Below are 27,317 nucleotides of genomic sequence, written 5' to 3'. Positions count from 1 at the left end.
CTCTCTATAACTCGAGCTGCCAGTGCTTGTGCTAGTAGATTAAGTGAAGTAGTCACACATCATATCAATGTCAGTCGCTTGACTTCCCCTACACCTCCCTAAATGAGAGAGGGGGTGTAGGGGAACAGTCTCTGGTTCTGTTGGCTCGTTGCTTGATGTCTGTTGGATAGTCGCAAAAAAAAGCAAAAGGCATCAGTCTCCTTCTACAACTTTTTACACATCATCCCTATATCTTTTTTATCCTCCTCTCCTCTCGACTTCTCCTCTTCTCTCCTCTCTTGTCATATCCTCTTGCCTTGTCTCCTCTCATCTTGTCTAGTCTTGTATCGTTCCCTTGGTCTTGTTTTGTGTCCTCCCCTTTCCTCTCCTTTTGTCTTGATTTCTATCCTTTCCTCTCCCCTCATTCCTTGTCTTCTCTCCTCTCGTGTCCTCTTCTCTCTTGTCTTGTATCTTCTTGTCTTGCCTTGTGTCCTTTCCTCCCCTCTCGTCTTGTATCGTCCGTTCTACTCTCATCCTCTCCTTTCCTCTACTCTCTTATAAAAATCTCCTCTTGTCTTTACTCTCTTCTCTACTTGCCTCCTTTATAACTTGTATCCTCTCCTCTCAACGCATCTCCCCTCCTGTCCTTTCCTTTTGTCTTGTGTCCTCTCTTTACATCTCCCCTTGTCTTGTGTCCTCTACTCCTCTACTCTCATCTTGTATCCTCTTCTCATATCTCCTCTTGTCTTATCCCCTCCCTCACCGTTCCTCTCATCTATCTTTTCCTTTCCTTTCCTCTCGCCTTGTATCCTCTTTTCTTCTCACGTCCTAAATTGTCTCCTTTCCTCTCCTCTTGTATCCTCACCTTTCCACTCATCTAGTGATCTATCTTTACCTTTCCTTTCCTTTCTTCTCGCCTTGTATCCTCTTCTCATGTCCTGAATCGTCTCCTTTCCTCTCCTTCCTCTCCTCTCTCCTCTCCTCTCCTCTCCTCTCCTCTCCTCTCCTCTCCTCTCCTCTTCTCTCCTCTCCTCTCCTCTCCTCTCCTCTCCTCTCCTCTCCTCTCCTCTCCTCTCCTCTCCTCTCCTCTCCTCTCCTCTCCTTCACTGATCCCATGCTGTATATATGACCCCCTGGGAGAGGACACAGGAGAGGAAACCATTTTAGACTAAATGTAGAGAACTCCACTTTTTCACCAAATGCACCGTGGACTTATTCCATTATTTATTTATGCATTGTGCCCCAGATTGCCCTTCGACACACACACACACACACACACACACACACACACACACACACACACACACACACACACACACACACACACACACACACACACACACACACACACACACACACACACACACACACACACACACACACACACACATCAGCATTGTCAGGGCTATTGGAGGCAACTTAGGAAAAGCTGCTTCAAGGGGCCGAGCACTACCAGTGACTCAAGTGTGTTAAATCCCTCATCAGACCCACTCAGAGAGCGGGGGAGTCAAAGAGCAATGAAGTGGGAGCAAAAATAGAATAATAAAAAAGGAAGGAGAGTAGAAAAGGAACGGGAAGAGGCTGATAGATGCGATGCTGCCTGATGGAGATAGGTAGAGAACACCCATGTTGCTCCCTCATGATGTGTCACTCAGAAATAAATAACCTGTTTGTTACATTTTTAAAGCGATAAATAACAAATTGCATTCAAGTATTATACAATATTATCCTTTTGATGCATGGGTCCTTTTGTAGGGAGGTGTAAACCAATGTTGAAGTTCAGAGGACTTGTTCAAATGTTTGGGATTTTGCTAATTCGCAGTCTTGCTGAGAATTAGCTCAGAAGATTGAAAGCAGTCTCATGTCTAAACAGTAAACGTGAGGGTATGGTTAGCATCTTATTAGCTTAGCATAATGTCTGGAAACAAGAGGACATAGCCTGGCTCTGGCCAAAGCTACTGTAGTTCATCTGTTTCCCAGCACCTGTTAAGATCTAATAACCATGCGACAATATATCTTGTTTGTTTATTTAAAGTTGTCGTTTTATGGGGTAGATGCAAGAAAATTATAAATATTATATATATAAACTAGGGCTGTCAAATGTATTCTGGAAACCTTAACGTTTTAAATTAATAATATGACCGTGAAAAAGCGGAGAAATCAGCACAACCTAATCAAGACTAATCACAGATCATTATTGTGATTAACGTGATTTAAAAAAAAGTTCAACAGCACTAATATAAGCGTTTATGTGCAAGTGACCGTCTGAAATAGGTACGGTAGTTGGTACAAAATCTAATAGTGATAGGAAAAACACAATTGGACGGGCTTAACAATATGCATGATACATATTGGGGCGCAGTTTGACATTTGTTTCCAGTTTTTTATATATATTTATGAATGTATTTCCTGTGCATATCTACAGGAAGGTGAAAACATCTCCCCTCTAACCCAGCAGTGTCCCGATCCCGGTCCATTTACTGTCTGATAGAGAGGAATGCTGCTTATCTGCTTTTTCCCTATAGCATCTGCCTACACACACACACACACACACACACCCACACACACACACACACCCACACACCCACACACACACACCCACACACACACACACACACACACACACACACACACACACACACACACACACACACACACACACACACACACACACCCATACCCACACACACACATGCACACACGCATGCACACACACACCATGTATACATCACTTCAGGGGACTTTACATTGACTTACATGCATTTCCTGGAGACTTATCCTAACCCTAACCCTACACACACACCCATACATAGACACACACACACACACACACACACACACACACACACACACACACACACACACACACACACACACACACACACACACACACACACACACACACACACACACACACACACACACACACACACACACACACCCCTTCCTTTCCTCCTCATAGCCCCAGTCCCCTGTCTTTACGCAGCATCAGATAAAGTTCAACACATCTCTCACTCACGCTCGATTTCCTGCTGGCTTTTCAGTGTTTCTGGCAGCACGTGTAAGCCGAGAGGACGCTCATCCCTCCGCAGCGTTTTCACTCTGCTAAACATAACGAAGCAAATAAACTGATCCCTGTTTAATCCCCCCCCTTCTCCCTCTCATTCCGGTCCTTGACTCTTGCCTTCCTTCTCCCTGGAAAATCCTGTGTATCTGTCTCCCTGTCTCTTCATTTCTCTGCATGTCCGATGTTCAACCCCCTCCTCTTTTTCTTCGTCTTCTCCCCATCCCCCCCGTGCATGTATCTGTCTTTCCTTCTCCTTCTTTCCCCATCCCTCCCTTCCTCCTATATTTCTCTTCCTCAGCATGGACCTTCAGAATTGTCATGGGAAGGAATCAATGTAAGTGTTGTGACCTCATTCCCTCATGGACTACTCTTCCTCCTATAGTTATATGTTTCTCTCACCTGTTTTGATTTAACTCACCCTGACCTCTTTCACCCTCCCCCCTCTCTTCCACCTCGGCCTTTACAGTCGATCTCTTCCAGGTTTTAGTCGTGGCACAATCAGAATTGGTGCAGGGTAAAATTAAAAAAAAGTTGGATTTGGAGATTTTGTATTAACCCAACATCTCCATCACTTCTCTCCACTCACCCTTCCTGTAACACACACCGTCTCGACGTCTTTGTGTGCCCCGTCACACTTCCCATACTATCCTTTTCTCCCCGCTTTTTTCCCCCTTCCTCCATTCCTCTGTCTTCTCCCCCTCCAGCTGTCCATGGAAGACACCACGTCGATCCTGCCTCGGCTCAAGAGGAACTCTAATGCGTACGGCATCGGGGCTCTGGCTAATGCTTCTCTGTCAGGTGTGTCAGGTGTGTGTCTGTGCTGTAAACGGGTAAACGACCCCATGTTGGCTCGGCTGGAGCCAGCATGGTACCCGAAAATGGGTTCCCCTGAATCACTTCCTCTTCACACCGTAATAACACTCGTCAATGAACACCTCCTGAGTCATTGATGGAATTAAATCAGCCTTAAACACACACACAGTGCATCCTCATACAGCTTGTTGCTCTAACACAAGGTGAGTGGGAAGTGTAGCTCTTTTTGTTAAGTGGCTGTGAAACAAACTGTGTAGTGTTAGTACACTGAAGGAACTGAAACGTTGACTTTAATATATCACTGTATTAGGTTAGTTAAAAGCAATCATTTTAAGTTGAACCTATTTAACATTATTGCTCTCAACCTAATACATTTATTGGAAATGTGTTGACATACTACAATTAATTAAAGTAATAAAGTCAACGTTTCAGTTTTTTCAGTGTATGTTTGTTTTGTAAAGTTACTGAAGAAAACAAAGGAGTCCAATGGAGGCGTTTCAGGCAGGGGAGGGGGGGAGTCTGTGGGAGAGAAAATCACAGGGATTTGAGCCTTTACAGACCATTTAAATGCACAACAAACGATATAACACACTACAGGAAAGGGAAAACACCAAAAGGCATAGAAGGGCCTCTTTAAGTTAATTGTAATCATTATTTCAGTCTTGTGTTTATTGAGTTCTGTTGATGTTAAGTGTTATCAATCACATAGTTAAGTGTGTCTGTCTGTGAACTGGGACGGGGGTTAGTTTGGTTTTTTTTAGCTGGGGAAGCACTTTGTGTTAAGTATGCTAAGTGATATATACATCAAGTTTAATTGATTAAAACAACACACCTCACACACACAGTGAGTCCTCATACTTGTTGCTCTAAGACAAGGTGAGTGGGAAGTGTAGCTCTTCATGTTCAGTGGTTCTGAAACTGTGTAGTGTTAGGCTGGAGCCACACGAGGACGATAACGCAAACGGACTGAAATCGATATCAAAAAAGTCTTCCGTCCACACGCAACAGGCACCAGAAACGTTTCCGTTCACACGAGACCGTTCGAAAGCGCTGGATACGCTGTAGTACATATGCCGGGCCTGTAAGTGGCGCTGTACTCCTGCCACAAAGCAGCGAAAAAGACTTCCCTTGCATAGTTGCCATGGTTGCCCTTCTGTTTATTCTCTGCTGTGGACGCTCTGGCTCTTTTTCTCCCTCCCCGAGGCAAGCCTTTACTCCTGCTGTAAATCTCTCCGGTAGTCCACCAGCAGATGACAAACACCCACCAAACAACGCCTCTTCCAAGGGACGAGGGGACCATGCAGCAGAGTTTCAGTTCGATTGTTTTTCGCCGGTCAACATGTCCGTTAAAGTTTAAATCTTCCGGACAAAATTAGAAAGGTGCCGGTCAGAGGTCTTCTTTGTTATTTATTGAGCTTTAAAACAAATGAATAACGACTCTATATAACAATATAAGAATAATACATGGAGTCTCTCTTTTCCTCCCCCTCTTCTGACAGCCCAGCAGCTGATCTCTGAGCAGCAGAGGTGGGGAGAGGCGGGGCTATTGCTTCAACGTTATCAGGACATGATCGTATAGGCGTAAACACAGAGCCGTTTGCCCCCCCAGAGCGTTTCGTTTGCTGATCTACCCACCTTGGGACCCGTTATCGTTTTCTGCGTTTCCATGTCGGCCTCGTGTGGCCGAACCGTCTATCTGATAACTGTAGCAGATACGACCGTTATCGTCCTCGTGTGGATGGTTTGTGTTAAACAAAAGTTAGTGCAGTGCAGCTGGTGTGGTGTGGTCCAGATTTGTCCTTTCATTTATTCATAAATCTCATCGTCAGTGAGCCCAGGGATTTACAGTCATTTGTTGGTCACATGAAATATGGAGTGCAGCCATTATGCAGCCATCAGGGTTAGGGTTAGGGTGAGTCCTCACACAGACAGCAGAGTGCTTCTGTTTACCCAGCGCAGATTAGCAGAGGTGTGAAAGATGTTATGTCAACAAGCCGACCTCTCATTACTCATGCCATACAACCACCTCACCCTAATTAACCTATTCCATCCCATGATGCACCTCTTTCAGACAGGACACATCCATTCTCCTGCCTTTACTCCATCAGACAATGGTGTCGTCTCATTACAAACATGCTAGCATCCCCTCAGCACATCTGCATTGAGCTATTCTCATCCATGTTCATGAAGACGCTCTTTAAAATACAGGCATCTGAGAAGCTAGGTCGGACTAAACTATATTTTTCTTTAATTGAAATGCCAATATAGGTTATTTTACATTTTTGTTTTCATTATTATCTGGTAATTCAATATAAATATATATGAAATAACCAAATAGTAAGGCCTATTTTAGGTTCTCCTGTGAGAAGGAATTACTCGACAAATGAAAGGTATTTTCACAATAACAAAATGGATTGAATTGCAGGTTTTAGGTAAAGTTATTGAGAACAATTAAATAAATATTGCTGATGCCAATACATCCATGCACAGACACAGTAAGCAGGTAGGGGAAATAGTTTGATTTACCTGAGTTTCATTCGATTTTTACAACAACATTTGAGTTATTGTGTTCTTTTTATGATCAAATCAGGCAACGTAATTGTGTAATGCGATCAAAATATTGTTATGTCCAAGAAACTTATAGTGAAAGTTTATTCTTTATGTTAGTTTTGTCATGTCCCTTTGTCCTGTGCTTTATGTTTATTCCCTTAATTAATTCTCCCTCTCATTTTAGGCCTCCACGCTCCCCGCCCCCTTCTGTCTCCTGCGTCCTTGATTGTTTTCCCGCCCTGATTGTTTCCACCTGTGTCCCCTTTACCTGTGTATATATTGTGTTAGCTCCCTCCTGTTCATTGTCAGTTCGTTGTCTCTCTATCACCTACGTTCCTGCTTACCTAACGGACTTCTCACGGATCTATGTTATTGATCACTGTTCTAGTTTTCCTCGAAAGAGTGTTTTTGTTTCCCTTGTTTTCATGACTGTGCAAATCCCAGTAAAGTCTTTATTTTGAAACACTATCCGAGTCTGAGTTTGAGTCGTGTAATTGAGTTCATGCCTCAGAGTTCACTCCTTGACAAATATCGTGTAACACAAAATCTTTCCTTTACTATTTCCCAATATTCAATTATTTACATTCTTATCTTCAAAAACAAGTAAATGAAATGCGACCAAACTCTATTTATACACATTTACACAAACATATTTACTTGAATCACTACACACAATCGGCTTCTAAGGTAATTAACAATCTTACAGTAATAATATAATTAAACAAAATGGCATTATGTTTGAGGAGAACACTGTTTATCCTCCACACAGTTTAGTCTGATCCTGCTGGGCATCCATAGTTTCATCATTCTTCACAACATCCCCGAACAAACACAATAAAATACTTGATAATAACATAGCCTATCTATCTTATGTCTGTTCCTCCCCTCTCTTCCTCCACTCTTCTTCTATCCCTCCTTTCCTCCCCCACCAGGTGTGAGCCGCACGATGAAGGAGCGAGTGACGAAGCCCACCGGCATGGCGCAGGGTCGCGTTGCTCACATGATCGAGTGGCAGAACTGGGGCATGTCGACGGTGGGACCAGGAGGCGTGCCGCTGCCCCGGATCACCACCGAGGAGCGGGAGAAGGAGCGGCGGCTGGAGAGCGACGCCTACAGCGACCTGAGTGAAGGAGAGAAGGAGGCGCGCTTCACTGCAGGTCAGAAACTCACAAAGAGCCCGTTCACCCACATTTTAAAGGGGCAATATTCTGCTCATGTTCACGTTCATATTAGTATGTAGTGTCTCTACTGGGACATGTCTCCATGCTTTAATGTTCAAAAAGCTCTTTATTTTTCTCATGTTGCCTGAGAAACCACACATCCTAGTCTGTTCTGATTGGTTAGCTCGCCGGCCCTATTGTGATTGGTCCACCGCTTAGAGATGTCCCGCCCCCTATCACGTACAGTGTGTTGAGAGTGGCTGGCCAATAGAAAAGAGAGTGTTACATAGAGTTGTCAGCAGTGCTTGAATTGGAATGAAAAAGGTGCCAGTACTCTAAAATCAGCAACTTTTTCAAGTCAATTTTATATATACAGCCCACAAACAAGAATTTGGCTACTATAATGCTGGTGGGTTTGTCTCTTTACTACTGTATATTTTAGAAAGGTTCACTGTACTTAACATTTTTTATGATAGGCAGCGGATATGGCTAAAGCTCAGTAAGGTCAATATTAACTGAAAATATAGCAATCAAAGTCTAGATCTTCTGCTGAAGACACATGAAGCAGACACCTTTCAGGTGAGAGCCCCTCTGGTGGTGTTCAACATTAATGACAAGGAAACAAAGCTCTGGTCAGAAGCATTTTTTATAAAAAGCTTTAACAAAATTAAGTATTTCTGTACATTTTGAATGCAATCTAACTTTCCAACTCAGAAAACGAAAAACGAAAAAGTGCCAAAAGTCTTCTCACATGGCTGAGCTGCTTTGCAATATACTTCACCACTGAAGAATACAAATATGTATAAAGTAAACTATGATGCAATCTAACTTTCCAACTCAGAAAAATGATAAAGAGCATGAACAAAGAACATGTAAAAACAAATGCAAAATTTGCACAATCTAAAATGAGAAACTGTAACTGCAAGTAACAAAGTCTGAGCCATGGTAAAGAGTTACATTGAACACCAAGCTGATCAGATAACTCCCTGGTTGGTCTGAAGTCCTTCTATCTCCAGGATCTGTACAAATCGGCACATTATGCCAAAAGTCTTCTCACTGGGTGAGCTGCTTTGCAATATACTTCACATTGTTAGAAAAGGCTCCAGAAGGCCTTGGGGACATCAGTATCAGGGGCTGGAGCTGGACAGGCTCTTTCATCAGCACTTCTCCTTCCCTTTGCCAGCCAGGACCTCACATACTGTTCCGGATTGAACTGTCCTAGTGATGGTCCATTACATTTAATGAAAACCAGGCTGGACAGTCGGCTGACAGAGAGAGCATTCCTTTTTGCAGTAAGGATATCGTTCATGCAGCTGAATGCCCGCTCACACTCACTAGTGGAGACAGCGATGGTTCGGACTGCTTTCAGTAGAGGCTCCATGGCAGCAGGTGTACGGGATGCCCTGGTTTTCCTTGTATTCGCGAAAGCCCTGAACAGTCTCTCTTCTGTCCACTTTCAGCACTTCGCACAAACGTAGCACCTCTACGCCTCCCGGCCATGTAATGGGATTTCTCTTGTGCTGACATGAGAGGAGGTTGTGGAAGTCATTCTGTGTCTCAGATTCTCTACCATACTGCGGAAAAACTGACCTGCATGAATCTGTACAAGCCTGCCATTCTCACGCAGGGCAACACCCTTGAAGGACTTCTCAGCTAGAGCTGTATGAACTGTAGTCATGTGTGGGCCAGGCATGGTGACCATGGATTCAAAAACTCGTATTTCTCGAGTTAAGAGCCTATCTGCTGTAGGCAGTGTCATCTCTCTTTTTTGGAGTTGCCGAGAGAGGTCGCTGAGCTCTGTGAGCGCATCGTACATCAGTCCCAGATTGCTGACAAACGTTGCAGATGTGAGCACATCATCCAGGCCCTTGTACTTTGCTCTGTCTCTGGAATCCCTGCTCGTGTCGTTTGCAGCATTTGTGAAGTGATCATGAAGCACTCGGTAGTTTTCCCAGACTGCTCTGACGCTCCTTTCACTTGAAGCCACCCAGCGGATGGACAAAACACGCCCTATCACCAGGAGACGCTGTCCGACTGCTTGCGCACACTGCGCTAACTGCCTCTGATTTTTGGGGGAGGCATGGAACAAGGAATAGAGTTTGTCAAAAAAGATCTGGAAATGATTGAGCCCTGAGACCTCCTTGACCACATCCCCAACTGCCAGCTCTAGACGATGATTGGAGCAGTGCCACACAAACAGGCTTGGGAATTTACTACACAACTGGGTAGCAACGCCTGTTCTCTTCCCTAGCATGACTGAAGCCCCATCACATGCAAAAGAAACGAAACACTGACCTAAAAGTCCTCGTTAAAATCTCTTCCAAGACACTCCATTAACGCCTTTGTGATGTCATCAGCCGTTGTTCCATCCAACTCGATCAGCTCCCAAAAAAACGTTTCGGGCTCAGCATCAGCTAATGCTGAGCGTAGACACACAACAAGCACCGTTTTACCACTAATAGTGGTAGATTCATCGACCAAAACACAGTTTTCTTTGGTTTTCTGTAATGTCTTTTGCCATTTTTTTTCTTCAGCTCATGAGCTATGTGGTCGATGATTTCGCCACAGGTTTTATTGGAGTGCAAAACCCTGCCCACGTTCAGCCCATTCAGTTTCTGTACATTCAAATCAATTGGCATGTCTGTGAATGGCCGGCTATGTTTGCCAATTTTATATGCCGTTCTAAAAACTCTGATAGTGGTGTCTAATTCAGATTTATGCATAGACTGCACTTGATGTTGAATAGTTTCACGTGAAGCAGATGTAAGGATGTCAGCAGCTTTTACATGGGCTTGTGATTCTTTATGTTCTTTGATTTTTTTTTTTTCTCAGGCTAGCTTGTTGTTTGCCCTTGTCAACACCGAAATGAGACACTGCACACTCACCCCATTCAGTTGACAGTTTCAGTCCTTGTCCAGTGTGTATTCCCAAAGATTTGACATCTCTGCATATCCGACATCCTAGCTTCTTATCTTTAAGAAGGAGCCATGCATTGGTCTTGCAAAAATATTGCACCTGGTCCGTTGTCCAGCAGTCAGGTGCATCGCTTTGCCCGGTGTTGGTGGTGGCAGTTGCGCCAGCAGCAGCTAACGTTAGAGGCTCTGGAGGAGGCGGCGGAGCTAGTGCTAATGCTAATGCACTAGAACTTGGAGCAGGAGGATCAACCAAAGAAAGCTCCCCATCAGACACAATTTCCAACACAGGCACAGCATTCTCTGTATTTGAAGTTTCTTCCGGCGACAACCGCTGTCTTTTTGCACTTTTATTAATCCACGCTAACATTTTAGAAATGCTAATTTGTGACGTGACTTGCTTTCCTTCTCTCGGGGGCGTGCCTGCTCTGTTCTATCACTCTACATAGCCACCCACTGGGGGGGGTGGGAGTTGCACTGCATAAACACAACACACGTGCATCTAGGTATGTAAATTGTAAAGCATTAAAACATGGTTTTACTAACAGTTTTCAGTATGTTGTTACTTCGGCATTATTATTATTATTATTTTGAAACGTGTATTACTATTAAATCACGGTCAAATAGGTTAATTTTGACATAGTCGTTTCCACCACAGTATTTACATGGAGAAGATAAGCCCCGCCCCCTCTCCAGCACGTTCTGTTTGAATGACAGGAGTAAACAGCTGACAGCCGCTGTGAAACTCCAGCGGTTAGAGCGATGAGAATGTCCGTTCGGCACCTCATGACGCATCTACTGAGTGCCGGGCGGCTGTATATATATATATATGGATGTATAATAAGAACGGCGGGAGAGTGTTGAGTACTGGCACGGTGCATGAGTACCGGAGTACCGCCAGCATGCCGGTACTGAGCAAGAAGTGCCGGTACTCCATGGGTCAGAACCAGAAGTGCCGGTACTGCGTACCGGTGAGTACCGGCCCAATTCCAGCACTGGTTGTCAGTATACTACAGAAGTAAACAAAGGAGTCCAAGTATTTGGGGGAGTAACTCCTTCTGGAGGAAACACAGGAATTGTAGCTTTTGCAGACTATTTACATACACTGAAATCTAACACACTACAGCAGAGGGAAACCCCCCCCAAAAAGCACAATAGGGTCTCTTTAACATACTACTATACGTTTTTTAAAGCTCTTAAGGTCCAAGTCCTAGCTATTTATCCAATTTGCTTTTGACCTATGAACCCTCATTGATCAGCATATTGCTTTCACCTCACTTTGTAAGATTGATTTATGCCACTTATTCAGTTAGTTAACTATTGTAATGCTGGTTTGTCCTCTGCTGCCCTCAGGGATCCTGCAGCAGTTTGCAGTCACCGAGGCGACGCTCATAGCCTGGGGCTCGATGGACGGAGAGAGCACGCGGTCGGGATCAATGATGGGCAGCGTGGCCCGTCTGAGCGAGGTCAACCAGGAGAGCATCACCAGTCGAGGTAAAGGACTACAAAGAACTACAAATACGGCCGTGGATGCATCTTAAAGTGGCCTGTCTTTCAGAACAATCTTTACATTAAGGCAAATATTAACATTATCAAAGGTTCATAAAGACGAGACAGACTCCAACAAATGGATTGTTCATGCCCGACCTGACTGGCACCCCGGCAACTTAACGTGATTCACTGAAATGTATTGTTTACTTTATGTTCATCTTTGTATTCATTTTATTATATTTACTATGTTTTTAAAGTAGCATAAAGTGGATATACTCCAGGAAAGTAGCTCAAAACTTGACTTGAGTGTGTAATTAAATGTACAAACTTACTCTCCACCAGCCTTGGCTTTGAATGAATAAGGCAGCTTGCATGTGTGGTGTTGCTCAGTAATGAGAACACACTGTTAATCTCCTCTCCGCGCTGGAGGGTAGCTCATAATTAATTCCACATTTTCCATCATGGTCGGTTGAAGGTAAACCTGGATAACTAATGGTTTTGGACATTTTGATTTCAGAGCAGTGACACAAAGTTGTTCTCATGAAGTGAGACAAAGTTCTCAGATGATTATAATGACTGCTTTGCTATAATACGATTTACACTGCAGGACTTTTACAGTAACAAGGGTCTGAATACGTTGTCCAGCACTGCCAGAACTCTCCCTCACGTGTTCCTGACACCAACACCTCCAGCAGCACCTTTAATAGCCACTCCTGCTCTTTATTTCCTTCCAGATCAGATCTTGCACCACTCCTCAGCGGATGTGTGGCCCCACACTTACGTCTCCCAGGGCCACTACTGCCTCTCCTCGTCCGACGCCTGGGAGCCCATGAACAAAGACTCCTCCGGCGTGATGTCCTCCCCGGCCGGCTCCTACGTCCTCGGGCCTGAGGGGTACGAGGGCCAGGTGGCGGGGTGCTTCCTGTCGCAGCAGCAGCAGCAGCAGCAGCTGACGCTCCAGCAGCAGAACCAGCTGCAGCAGCTGCAGCAGATCCAGCAGATCCAGAGCTACCAGCAGCAGCAACTGCTGCAGTACCAGCAGCAGCAGGTGGAGTAACCTTCCCTGATAGATAGAAGGAGGTGGAGTGAGAAATGCAGTGTGATAGTATGTTTACTGACTCTCAAAGTCACTCTAATAATGCATGAACCTGAGCAGTCCAAAGAAACAGGAAGTCATGTAAAACCCAGCAGCTCTAGAGCTCACTCTGTCCCGTTGGCGGAGATCAAGTGTTTGTTAGGTTGTGTGTGAATCCAGGAACATGAGTGCGTATATGTGATTGCAGCGGATTTACAATACTTCCATAATCACCTAGATAATCTAAAAATATTACTTAGCTAAAGAAAAATGTTGGTTTTCATGTTTGGAGGGAAACAAAAAATAACTTGATTTTAAGTAAATGTATATATAAAAATGTCATTTCCAAAATTAGAAATTAACTCTATTTCTAAAAGGAGAATAACATTTTTTCACCAAAAAAAAAGAATTATAGGGAACAAAGGTTGATTTGTCATCAATTAAATATAATCATTATTAAGATTATTTGATAATGTAAACTCATGCTTAATGCCAAAATGTAAAATGTGTCTACAAGCAAACTCTTTGTTTTTGTTGCTCGTTGATTTTAGTTGTGTAAGCATATCCACGGACTCTTAAGTAAACAAATGTTTGGAAGAAGGTCAAAGATTTTTTCTTTAATAAAGTTAAGAAAAATACAGTACAGAGAATCTATTATCCTTTATTTAACTAGGTGAAAGTCTCATTGAGATTAAAATCAATTTTTCAAGAGCGACCTGAATAATAAAGTGAAGTATTATTAACTCTCCTTTTCAGAAACTATAGGAAAATATAAACTCAGCACAACAATCCAAAACATTACATTTGACTTTAAACTGCAAGTCGGCGCCAAAATAAAAAACTACGCTCTTCTCTGCACAAAGAAAGCAGAATTGATTTCTCTCACTGTTAGGAAAATATCACTCGACGTCGGTTTGAGAATCAATAATCAGGCAGCAGAGTTAAATCACATACAGGAATATGGTTCAACTCACACACATGAGGTATGCTGCTCAAAGGAACAGGAAGTAACATCAAGATTATAGTCTAAGTACAGTCCCACACATAGTCGTAAATCCGGCAGGTCTCCGTACATGCAGGTATTCCCATTTACGATGATGTTGCTCTTTGCCCCTCAAAAGGTGGGAGACAAGAGTAGATGTCTTCCAGTCTGTAGATAAACAAAGTGAATCATGCCCTGCCTCCTTCTGTCTAGAGAGGAGGCAGCTGCAGGTCATACACAGCACCAACAGTTTGGTAGATTGTATAGCAGCACCTTCCATGCACAAAGCAGCCCAAAGTGCTTTACAGAAAACAAAACAACAATATTAAAATAATATTAAAATTAATACAGAACAAGATAAAACATCTACAGTGATAATATGTTAAAATAAAACAATTTAAAAAATAAATAAAAGCAACACAGACAAAAAAGATAACATAGGAATATGAAAGTATCTTCCCAAACACACAGATTCAGAAACTGTGAACACCTTTCTGTTCTGCCTCCTGATCTGTCCCCCCCTCCCTCCCTCTTCCCCCCCTCCCTCCCTCTTCCCCCCCCCCCCCCCCCCCAGTCTCTGGAGCAGCGGCTGCACAGCGCCAACCAATCTTTGCAAGCTACGCCCAACAGCACCATCCACAGCCTGGTGCACCCGGCCCGCCCCCCGCTGGTGGACCTGTGGAACAGCATGGAGGCCTACCCCACGGAGAGTGGGGGCTTCATGGGGGTGGCGGTGATGGTGGAGCCCAGCCTGTGTGTCCCGTCTGTGGAGGACATGGGGACGGAGCACTCCCCCCTCCTGGAGCAGCAAGAGGAGGAGGAGGAGGATGAGGAGGAGGAGGAGGAGGTCCAGGTGAGGGGAACACATGCTCAGAATACATATGTATGATTTAAGATCTGCGCTAGAGACAAGTATGATGCTAACAACTGGGGAGATTATAATGAGATATGACCATTAACATTCACTAGTTTTGTCTTTCTTTCATATTTTCTTTCTATGCATAAACGGTGTGGATACAGCTGAAAGACACATTGAAAAGAACAGTGGGCAATAGTATGAATATGTTGGTATAAGATGCTAAAACTGAAAAAAAAGCAGCAGGAGGTCAAGGTGAGGGGAACACATGGTCCGAATACATATGTATGATTTAAGATCAGCACTGAAGACAAGACTGATGCTCCTAATGTATTCCATATTCTGAGGGGAGACGCTGCAGGTGAATAGCGGGACATATATTAGATATGAACATTAAAATTCACCAGTTGTTTCTTTCTTTCATATTTTCTTTCGATGTATAAACTGAGGGGAGACAGCTGAAAGGAAAATGAAAAAAAAAACTGGTCAATAGTGTGAATATGTTTGTACAAGTTGCTTAAACTGAAAGAAAACGTGTCTTGACAAATTAGAGTCAAAGAATTTGACAGAGGCAATTTTTTCCATCACTTTATAAATAAGAACTTACTGTAAAAAACATTAAAACAATCCATTTTCACCATGATTTTAATCAATAAAATGTGATATAAATATGTCCATGAATGATATATGCAGAAACAAAAAGATACAAAAGATATACATTAAAAAGGCTGCTGTATGTTAGTTCTGCTGACAAGTTTTAATATCTAACTATTATTTTCAATTCAACACCACATAAATGCAGTAAAAGATGTGTTGCATTGTGGGTATAATAATAATAATGCATTTTTAAACGTATATAACTTATTATAAACAAGCAACAAAGAAGGTCAAACAGTAATTCAAGACTTAAAAAACAAAGACTCTAAAACAGCAATCAGTTTAGAAGAATTAAGATATTAAATACGCTAGTTTTGGGTTTTCAGGCAGGATTTGAAGGTTGAGAGTGAGTCCATATTGCGGATGTCTTGCGGGAGAGAGTTCCAGAGACGGGGGGCTGAAGGCTCTTGACCCGATGGTGGTCAGGCGGGCAGAAGGTACAGTGAGTTGGAAGGCAGAGGAGGATCGGAGAGCACGAGAGGGAGTGTAGGCAGTGGCGGCGCCAGAGTATTTTTGTTGGGTAATCTATGGTAGGGCTAACCCATACAGTGGTGGGGCTCAAGTCAGTATTTGCAGTGTAATTACATACACGCTATATCGCCCCCCTTGACAGTGAAACGCCACGCGTGAGGTTTAGATGATTTCTCAATCAAAATGGAACTGTATGAAATAAAACGGCACATTTGTCTTGTAGTAAATAAAAAGGGATCACTGTGAACGTGACGTATGATAGATAGTCCACGTTGAAGATCCAATGAGGATACTGAATGGCGGTTCCGATTGATCTTAATCATTAAGGCATGACGCAGAAGACCCAACGTTTCGTTGCTCTGATTGGCTGTAGGTCTATTCAAATTGCATTCGGAGGCATTTTGATCTGACCGCGGCCGCGCTGATATTATAACGCGAGAGAATTTCCACACCTTTAGTGTATAAAACTCCCCCACTACTTAGACTATTCCTTGCACCCCTCTTGTAGCATAACCCCAAATGGTCTCAACCATAATGCATCAGTAACGTGCACTTGTTGTAACAGCAGGATCAATTTGTGTGTTGTGGACACGACCCGTATATTTTCGCAATCCGTGTTCTCAACATTTAGCCTTTTGCTTATTATTAAATGTAATTTGCTTACTTTAACATCATTTTTCATGGTGGGGCTAAGCCATTTCTTGGTATGGCTGTAGCCTACCCCAGCCATACCCTGGCGCCGCCACTGAGTGTAGGTGCAGTGGCGGTTCTAGACCAATTTGACTGGGGAGGCCAGTTATTTTCTGAGGGGGGCACAATAAATGCAGGACGAAAAAGAGAACTAGACAGTATGAAGTAATTGCGCATAAGAAAACAATGCAATACAGTTATTGGTATTTGTTTCAGTACACTTATTTATTTCAGATAGATCTTATAGTTATTACTGTTAGCTTCAGCTTAAGTTATAGTGAAATGTTTGCACTCACACCATATTTATATAAAAATAAAGGCAATGAACAGTTACATCTCTACTTTACATAAGGGTGTCTGCACAATCTCACATTACAGCAACAAAATCCTGCGGTTTTTGGCAAACCGAGTACCAGAAAATATACATTACAAAAAAAACGTTTCATTGTTAGGGGGGCCACAGGGGGGTCAGAGGTCAGTGTTAGGGGGGCACTGGCCCCACCTGGCCCCCCTAGAACCGCCCCTGTGTAGGTGTGAAGGAGTTCAGAGAGATATGGAGGTGCAACAGTGTGAAGGGCCTTGAAGGTGAGGAGCAATATTTTAAAGTCGATGCGGTATTTAACGGGGAGCCAATGGAGTTGTTGAAGAACCGGAGTGATATGATCAATGGAAGGAGTTCTGGTAATGATACGGGCGGCTGAGTTTTGGACCAGTTGGAGCTTACGCAGGGATTTGTGAGGAAGACCAGAGAGGATGGAGTTGCAATAATCAATACGGGATGTAATACGGGATGTAATACGGGATGTAACGAGGGCGTGGTATTGTAGGATCCAGAGTTTTTCAAGCTTGAGCCGTTCACTGGCCTCAGCGGCTTCTTCTTTTGTTTCTTGTGAACCCCGACAATGAATGGAAAAGCATGAAGCGTTTCAGCCGTTGACTCAGACATTTTGCTCGCTGAAGCTTCCTGCACGCACCAACCACAAACAGTTAGTGATTATGATTCAACAAGCCAACAATAAAGGGCTCTAAATCGGCATCCTGCACAACTAAATGTCAACGGTGATGAATGATATCACTAGGAACTGCTCCCAGTTGATCTCTTCATCAGGCAAGCTGCGAGACAGATGGGAAATCAATCTGTAAAGCTTTGGAAGTCAGTTTGGATCAATGTCATTCATACAAGACGAGTTAAAGGGATGAACCTGAGAAGTACTACTGTACTGTACGCCACTGTTATGTAAAGGCATACATTTTTATGAGGTCTCAATACTTTAATATGTTATTTATGTCACCTTTAATTTTGCTTGCTTTTTTCCACTTGCTATGCCACTTTTTCAGTAACACTTTGCATTTTAAAACAGAGATGGGAGAAGTACTCAGATCTTGTACTTGAGTAAAAGTAGAAGTACTCAGATCTTGTACTTGAGTAAAAGTAGAAGTACTCAGATCTTGTACTTGAGTAAAAGTAGAAGTACTCAGATCTTGTAGTTGAGTAAAAGTAGAAGTACCAGAGTGTAGGAATACTCTTGTTACAGTAAAAGTCCTGCATTCAAAATGTTCCTCAAGTAAAAGTAGAAAAGTATTAGCATCAAAATATAGTGAAAGTAGCGACAGTAAAAGTAGTCATTGTGCAGATCGGTCCATTTCAGAATAATATACTTGATATGTTTTATAATGATTGATCATTAAAGTGTTCTCAAAGCTGGTGAAGGTGCAGCTAGTTTGAATGACTTTGTATACTGCAGGGTAGCTTGTGGATTTACTCCAGGTGGAACTAAAGTCTGATTTAACACTTGATTATAATTCACATCATTCATCCACATCTGGAAAGTAACTAAAGGTATTAAATACATGGAATAAAAGTATGAAGCAAAACATGGAAATACTCAAGTAAGTCCCTCAAAATTGTACTTATGGTCAAGTACTTGAATACATGTACTTAGTTACTTCCCCACCACTGCTAATACATTCATTCTAATTCTGATTCTGGTTCACTTCTGATTCAGCTGACTGACGCCCAGAGGTGGGAAGTAGTGGAGTACAAATATTTCGTTACTGTACTTAAGTACATCTTTCTGGTACCAGTACTTTACTCCACTACTTATTTTTTTGCCGACTTTTTACTTTGACTTCTTACATGTTGAACACAAATACCTGTACTTTCTACTTCTTACATTTTGAACACAAATACCTGTACTTTCTACTTCTTACATGTTGAACACAAATACCTGTACTTTCTACTTCTTACATGTTGAACTCAAATACCTGTACTTTCTACTTCTTACATGTTGAACACAAATACCTGTACTTTCTACTTCTTACATGTTGAACCCAAATACCTGAACTTTCTACTTCTTACATGTTGAACCCAAATACCTGAACTTTCTACTTCTTACATGTTGAACTCAAATACCTGAACTTTCTACTTCTTACATGTTGAACTCAAATACCTGTACTTTCTACTTCTTACATGTTGAACCCAAATACCTGAACTTTCTACTTCTTACATGTTGAACCCAAATACCTGAACTTTCTACTTCTTACATTTTGAACCCAAATACCTGTACTTTCTACTTCTTACATGTTGAACCCAAATACCTGAACTTTCTACTTCTTACATTTTGAACCCAAATACCTGAACTTTCTACTTCTTACATGTTGAACCCAAATACCTGAACTTTCTACTTCTTACATGTTGAACCCAAATACCTGAACTTTCTACTTCTTACATGTTGAACTCAAATACCTGTACTTTCTACTTCTTACATGTTGAACCCAAATACCTGAACTTTCTACTTCTTACATGTTGAACTCAAATACCTGTACTTTCTACTTCTTACATGTTGAACACAAATACCTGAACTTTCTACTTCTTACATGTTGAATCCAAATACCTGTACTTTCTACTTCTTACATGTTGAACCCAAATACCTGAACTTTCTACTTCTTACATGTTGAATCCAAATACCTGTACTTTCTACTTCTCACATGTTGAACACAAATACCTGTACTTTCTACTTCTTACATGTTGAACACAAATACCTGTACTTTCTACTTCTTACATGTTGAACCCAAATACCTGTACTTTCTACTTCTTACATGTTGAACTCAAATACCTGTACTTTCTACTTCTTACATGTTGAACACAAATACCTGTACTTTCTACTTCATACATGTTGAACTCAAATACCTGTACTTTCTACTTCTCTCATTTTCCAAACAGCTGGTTCCTTTAGTCTGAATGTGTGTTTGGTGCGTGATCATTATTCTTTAGAGTCATTGCGTGCCTATTGATTTGAACACGATCCGTGTATCCATCATTTCCTGGTCTTCTCTAAAGAAGAGGGACCAATGGAAACGTTGTCATGTTGCCGTTGTTCAGCATGGAAACATTCATTAGCTAACAATGACATTATTGTTCTATTAATATAAAGGGAGGTCAGGTACTCTTTAAAGCAGCTGCTAGTTATGGGTACTTTTTACTGAAGTACATTTTAAAGCCTCTTTACTTTTACTTGAGTAAAGAAGTTGAGTCAGTACTTCTACTTTCACCAGAGTATTTTTAAACACGAGTATCTGTACTTATTGAGTAAAGGATTTGTGTACTTTTGCCATCTCTGCTGACGCCCCTGTGTTTCCCGCTCAGGAGGATGAGAGGAGAGTGTGCATGGAGCCGGAGCTGGCCTCGTTGACTCCCCCCCGGCACCAAGGGGACGCCTCCGGTGGCAGTAGTCCGGGGCAACCACCTGCAGAGCCAATCACAGAGCGGAAGTCCTCGGATGTCTCCTCCAGCCTGGTGCAGACGCTGGAGAAGGAGGAGGAGGCGCTCAGCCCGGGAGCCGCCATGACAGCCAACTGAACAGACTCCTCATTACAAACTGACCCGGAGTCAGCCAGGAATGAGCGTGACAATACAATATATATCTATTAATCTGTTCCTTTCAGGTATCAACAACTTTGAGATGGATTCTTCAGAAAGTGAGAAACAGATTTTCTGGAGGTGGACACACAATGAGACAAAGACAGCTGATGCAACAAAGGACACCTGTTTCTTTTTAAGCCTTACATCCCAAAGGTAAACGAAGACGAGGAAGAGGAGGAGGACTGATTGGACGTTCCTAATTGGATAGTAAAACCACGTGGAGATGAAGAGGAGGGCAAATAAAAATATGCATGCTTTTTAAGAGGACAAGCAAAGTCGACCCTGTCATCGTCTTATAACAATAATGAAAATCTATCATAATAGGACATTATAATAAGAATCATTTTTGTAATAAAGCTACAAAAAAAGAACAAATCTATGTATAAGTGTATGATAAGATATAACAGTTTTCCCACAGGAGAACTACTCTGTTTACAGCTGTAACATATTAGTGTTTAATCAAATACATTTTCATCCAACACACGCAGTATACTTTCAAAAAACGGCAAACAGTTCCACATGTTAGGCTCGTGAAATGCATTTTAACCCTGTAGAGTAAGATTTTGTGGCCGAGGCACAACCCAGGGACACGTCCTGCACAGAAAGGATTGTACTGTAAGAAAGTGTGCTTCCTGCTGTCTCTCTGTATGCATGTTTCTTCAGAGCACTATGGAGTACCTGTACTATACAGCACTGTATAGACGCTGCACTGAACCATAGTATCGCAGGGGGAGTAAAGAAAGAGCTGCATTATCTCTTTTGCACTGATGCAATCCAGCAGATCAGAGGCTGCCTTTGGACTGTTGACGGTACCCAACCAAAACCGAGCCACTTGACAACACGAAACCCTCAGCTGCTTCTTATTTCGTTCCTTCATAGATGAGTCGAGGATGATAACCACTATTTGAATGTACTGGAAGAAGGCAGATGGCAGTACAAGAGTTTCTCTCCTCGCCGTCCACATGGAGTCACACACACACGCACGCGCGCACATACGCACACACGCGCACACACACACATACACACACGCACATACACACACGCGTGCACACACACACACAGAGAATACACACAAATATCTAAATTGTAACCAGCAATAGGCAGACAAACACCGGCGTCCCAACAGCCCGGTGTTCACGCTGTCGTATACATGTAGATGTAAATAGTCTGAGTATATAATAAAAAATCGCCTCTTACATGCAGTCACAAACTGTTCTACTACAGTATGATTTCTTTATTTTTGTACACATCTCAGTCCCACTTTATGGCGGAACGCTCTCCAGCTTGCGACTGAATTTAGTTTTTCTTACCACTTACACAAAGATTTAAAGAAACGGAGGAACGTTTGTGTGGGAAGCAGAGCGATGGCTCCAACTGGAGAGTCTTTCATCGGGTAAATAGGAACGGTAGTAGATAAAGGAGGGGGATACAGCCCGTGTGCTGCTTAATCAGCCAATCAGGGAGCAGGGAACTAGGCGCGAACAGTAGAGCCGAAACAGATCGGTGTCTTCTTCCTGTGATTTCTGTGAAGCTGCCTGGAGAGTGATAGGGATTCTGATGTTTGAGGAGGCATGTTTTCATTTGTGTTTTCCTTTCACTCACCTGAGGAAAGAGTGTTTCAGCAAAGAGGAAGAGGAGGAGGGGAGTTAAACAGACTTTCTGTGCATGACGAACTTTACGACACACTGTTCTCACCTTTTTCTTTTCTCTGTCGGGGAGCTCCTTCTCCTCTCACTTCGATGATTGTGTGAGACACTTTTAAGACAAACTAACAACAACAAAAAGCAGTTGAATTAATGTATTTATTGATTGCTTCTTTATGCAACGTTGGGGGACAATGTTTATTTTTCTACGGACTTGTTGAAAATCCCCTCAGGTAAAAGTTAGAATAGTTGTCATGGTTGTAAAGCCGTCTTGTTTCAGTCTGGTTTTGAGCACTTTACACGAGAAAAAAAACACTTGGAGATTTAGAGATGGCTAGTTTGGCAGCTCTCGCTTATATCATTTTATTTCAAGAATCCCTGTTTAGTGAAAACACGAGGGCTCAAAACTGCAAACAGAATGTCTTTACACAGTGGCACATATTCATTTATTTATTGAACAATTACTTGGCGGGGAGGAATAATGTGACGGCTTGTCCTTTGTGAGTCAATGGTGTGTTGGAAAGACCCTTTCCTTTATAGCCTATGTGTTCATTGTGACGAAGAATTTGGCTTCTTTTTTGCCAAAATATTTCACGGACACATGCATGGACTTGAAGGACACTGGGTTGTTTTATTTTTCAAAATCTAAATGAATGAATAAACTTATAACAAGAAGCCAAATATATTTCTGTGGATGTTAAAGGTGTACTGATCACGTCTTTGGTTCGCTCTTTTTGTATAACCCTACTGCCATCTTCCAAGAGTTTCCGTCACTTGTCGCTCAAAATCTGCTTCTGGTAGGCTGCCTTTCTCCTTCTCTCTCCTTCTATCTCTTTGTATCTGTTCTGTACATGTGTGTCTGTCTGTATGTCTGTCTGTCAGTGTTCAGTACGTCGTCTTGTTGGAAGAATCACTGCCTGAAAAGAGAAAAAAAAGGGGATTTGCTGCAATCAGAGATATATCATTTGCTAACTGCTGTAAAAAAAAAAAAACATTGGGTAGCTTCTGTAAAAGTCTGTATAAAATTGGATTTATTTGTCTGAAATGAGATGGTGTAATACAGTGTACACTCACACCTATGCATGCTCGTTGGACGGTTGTCACAGGATGGTTCTTCCACGTGGTTCTCCCCCTTTCTCTCCTCTTCTGTCAACATTTCTCTTCCTTTTTCCTGCACGACAGAACCTCCTACACCCCCTCCAGCGCCTTTACCTGTCTCCTCTTCTTTCCCTCTGGTGGAGAAAGAGCAAATAAACAAACCAACAAATGGTGTTTGATGTGCTTATGTGTGGATATATCTTTCACAGAGTGTGCATAATTAGATTCTCACACGTTCACTTCTTTCTCTCTCGAGCCCTAACACGTGTAATGGATCTTTTTTTAGCCCACATTTGGAGGCAGACAGTGTTTCTGTGCTTGTCAGACGAAGCAGGAATAAGCAGTGAAATACATCCATATAATGCCAGGAGATTTTTAACGTCTATTTCTTAGAGACTGCCTATTTGTTCCAGCTCACAGAAGAACCACAGCCTGAATCTCACACAGTTGACCTTCACAGCACAGATATGTTTACATGCTCCCAGATATTCTCTTTCAAGCCTGAATGCAGTGATCTTTTTTCCACCCACGCAGGTTGCTCGGTCCACCACTGAAATATCTCTGCAAGTATTGAATAGATTGCAATTACATTCAGTGAACACATTCGCACCGCCCTTCAGGATAAATAAGAAGAAGTTTCACTTTTATTCTTACTTTCCATTCAGCACAACCAGGTTAAACATGTAATTTATTTCTTATAATTAAGCAGGCGTTCAGACTGAAAAGCAGTTGAAATACTATCCATGAAGGCTCTTTGACCCTTGATGAAGTATAAATTGAAGGAACTGAAAGACATAATGAGAACGTAGTTCCTTCTACACATCGCTGCTTTGTAATCATCTTCAATTTAACTTTATATCAAATATTACTGTTTACATTCTTTATTTCTATTATATCTGTTTTATTTAATGTTTTTTGTTTTACGTATACTTTATGTAGAATAACATGACTTTGTTGTGAGCGAAATACATCTGTTAGCGAACTAGGTCGATAAATAAAAAATGTATATAAAAAAAGAATATTTATGTTTATGAGACGCCACAACCTAATCTCATTGACCTAAAAGATGGAAATCCTAAAATGAGTTCATTTGCAGCATCTAAAATTCCCTCTATGTGCGGTGCTGTGTATCATAATTGCCAACCTTGAGACCTCAGAAATCGGGAGAATTTCATAATTTAAATAAATAAATAAAAACACTTTGTTTTGTTTCGATAATTCTCCTTTGCTGTGTGTTGCTGCCGGCCCGTCTCTCCCCCATTCTCATTGAGTATTTTACAAAGAGTGAAACAAACAGCGACCCTCTAGATCAGGCATCCTCAAACTACGGACTCCGGTCCGGATCCGGACCGAACCACCACTGTCTCCGGACTCTGAGCAAATTATACTTTTCATATGTATGATCTCTCTGTATTATATGTGAGACATCGCCACAACGCATTCGCAACAAGTCAAAATTCTCCGCTATGTCCACTGCAAACAGCGCTCTGCATGTCTGACTGTTCCACTGTGTTCCACCTGTGTGTGTCAACGCTTTGGTCCAATCACATTCAGCATCCAGTCAGCGTTTTTTCCCCCAAACAATCTACGAATCAGAGGCACAGTAGGGCGTGTCTTCGCGGAATGCGGGTGGGAAAAATGTGTGTGTCTCTTTCAACCTGTCTAAGTCAGAGCGAGAATAAAAAAAATAAAAATTCAGAGCGAGAGTTAACAGCTCATCTAGTTCCATCTGTACTGTAGCCTAGTTTCACCTACCGGGGTGGCAACTGACACCCTAAAAATAGGCCTTGCCACCCCAGTTGGCAGCTTTGTTTTGAAAGAAAAGTTGTGGCTCATCGGACATTTATGAGAGAAAGTCTCTAATGTCCGAGTGCAAGTGAATGCAGCATAAGATGCACGTCATGTAACCCCTCCCCCGGTCCTGGCGCAAGTGTGGACATACGATTGGCGGCGATTTCATTATGAACTGGACGGCGCAAAACGAGAAGCATTCGGACCCAAGCACTGAAGGAATGAGGTATTTGCGGTCTACAATGACAGAGAAGAGACTGTCAGTTTGGCTGTACTCAGCATTGAATCAAAACGCACTAAAGCTTTGGATCTTACTACTAATTACTTACTAATTTTGTGAGGCGTTTTGATGAACAAAATGGTAATCGCCGCATTCAGCTGTAATAGACATGTCAACTTGATGCGCTGCTCACGGATGAGCATAACAAACTGTTAAGATGATGACCTTACGTGTGTAAATATATGTTTTTCTTTGTGGGGTCCGTCTGCCCCCAAAAAACAGTTTTAAGTCCTGAGAAAGTCAAATAAGATGGTGTGTACACTGCCCAGCCAAAAAAAAGTAACCACTTTGATTTAACTAGGCCAGTAGGTAAGGACTTTCCACTGGATAATAACTGAAGTATAAAATAATGCATGACTGAAGTGATGGAGACCATGTTGAAGGCAAACAAAAAGAGGAAATAACAGGTCAAATCAAGCAAATCCCCCTCTCAGATTCCACAGCAACCAGAAGAACATAAATACTGGCTGGTGATTTGATTCATCAGCTTTGTGATGGAATAACAAATGCACAGTGCATTTCCTTAGCTGTGGGTGAGTCCACTGACACCACTGACAATGCTCAGTTGCTGGTGTTTGTGAGTTTTTATGATGAGGCAAAGGGGGAGTTTGTTGAAGATGTGTTGGGCCTGATGAACCTCAGTGGACACACAAGGGGGAATACATTTATAAAGCAATAATGGGAATGCTGAATGAAAGAGGGTGCAGCTGCCTTTATTCATAACTGTGCAGCTCTTACACTGCGACTCTGAGGGGTCAAGCACAGACACAATAACAATGAAAACTGCTGCATACAGATTATTTTAGTTTTTGCAACCTCGTGTTAAGAATCTTGTTGCAATTGTTTAAAAGTTTGAATGACCGTAATAAACGGACCTTTGTCTTATTGAAACATTTATTTTGGACCTTCAAGATTTGTATTTGAGTACCCCTGCTCTAGATGTTATGGTGAAACAGTAGATTGCACTCACTGTTGCGAGAGGAGACCAGCCGAATCTGGCTTCCCTTGGTGAATAAAAATGGAGGGATTGACCAATCAGTGATTGGTCAGGGCCATGCCAAGGGAAGCCAGAGGCGGCTGGCTTCCCTTGCCTCACAATCCAATCAAATCGCATCAACTTAGTGTTGCAGTGACGCGTCCTAAAATCCGGAAGTAAGCTGCGGTCGGTTTCCCTCATGTTTCCCTCGACAAAAAAGTAATGGGATTTCTCCATAGGATTTAGGAAAATAGCTCGAAATAAGGTCAGTGGAAAACGAACCTGTTAGATAAATGCAAGTTTTGTTCAGTCGGATAATATCCACATGTCTACCCTACTTTTATTATTTTCGAATCATAAATCTAATCGATAGAAGATAGATAGCGCCACTGCATCACTCTCACCACCGTTAGAAAGTAGCAAGCAACTGAAGCAAGTGCAATTATGTAGGGTGGAGATTTGGAGTATTTCATCAAAAATAATTGTACTAAACTTCCGCTACAGCAGCAACAACAAATACAATCTGATGACAGGCCGATGCCCAAACTGGAGCTGTGTACAGCGAGGAACAAAGGAGCAAATCGGACGTAAAACGTTAAAGGACTCCTGATGTAGTTTGTGCATGAATGCTTATTAGAGTTTCGGCTGGAGAGTGCGTGCGGACCTGTCGGTTAGATAACAGGTGTGTGTAAGTCCTGCATCTGTATGATACAAATATGTGTAAAATGATAAGCACTCATCTGGTTACGTTATTACATTGACCACCACACCCCCGACCCAAAAGAAAGGACGTATTATTGGCTTCCCCTAATTTTTTTCCCACGCCACGCTACTGGTGAGGAGAAGGTTTTAAACTGGAACACAGGAAATCTGTAAGCAGCAATATATCTGAGTTCAAGCGTAC

The 27,317-nt window shown here is 42.3% G+C and overlaps 1 protein-coding gene across 6 annotated transcripts in view; it reads left to right on the top strand.

The window, feature by feature from the left end:
• fam131bb (family with sequence similarity 131 member Bb) overlaps positions 1-23,549 on the top strand; it is a 47,525-nt gene extending 23,976 nt beyond the window's left edge. Inside the window, exons 3-9 of one of the 6 annotated variants that reach the window (XM_034218942.1) lie at positions 3,345-3,380; positions 3,751-3,853; positions 7,342-7,566; positions 11,835-11,975; positions 12,707-13,020; positions 14,604-14,882; positions 20,350-23,549. In XM_034218942.1, coding sequence (XP_034074833.1) covers positions 3,345-3,380; positions 3,751-3,853; positions 7,342-7,566; positions 11,835-11,975; positions 12,707-13,020; positions 14,604-14,882; positions 20,350-20,562 — 1,311 coding nt within the window. In that variant the 3' untranslated portion in view covers positions 20,563-23,549. Of the gene's footprint in view, positions 1-2,839; positions 3,381-3,512; positions 3,854-7,341; positions 7,567-11,834; positions 11,976-12,706; positions 13,021-14,603; positions 14,883-20,349 lie in introns of those variants that run through there. The other 5 variants (XM_034218945.1, XM_034218941.1, XM_034218940.1 and 2 more) reach the window with 5 other exon arrangements.
• The last annotated feature ends 3,768 nt before the right edge of the window (positions 23,550-27,317 follow it).

Source organism: Gymnodraco acuticeps, unplaced genomic scaffold (genome assembly GCF_902827175.1).
Source record: "Gymnodraco acuticeps unplaced genomic scaffold, fGymAcu1.1, whole genome shotgun sequence".
Classification (NCBI taxonomy): Eukaryota; Metazoa; Chordata; class Actinopteri; order Perciformes; family Bathydraconidae; genus Gymnodraco; species Gymnodraco acuticeps.
This window is presented reverse-complemented; position numbering and strand designations above follow the sequence as displayed.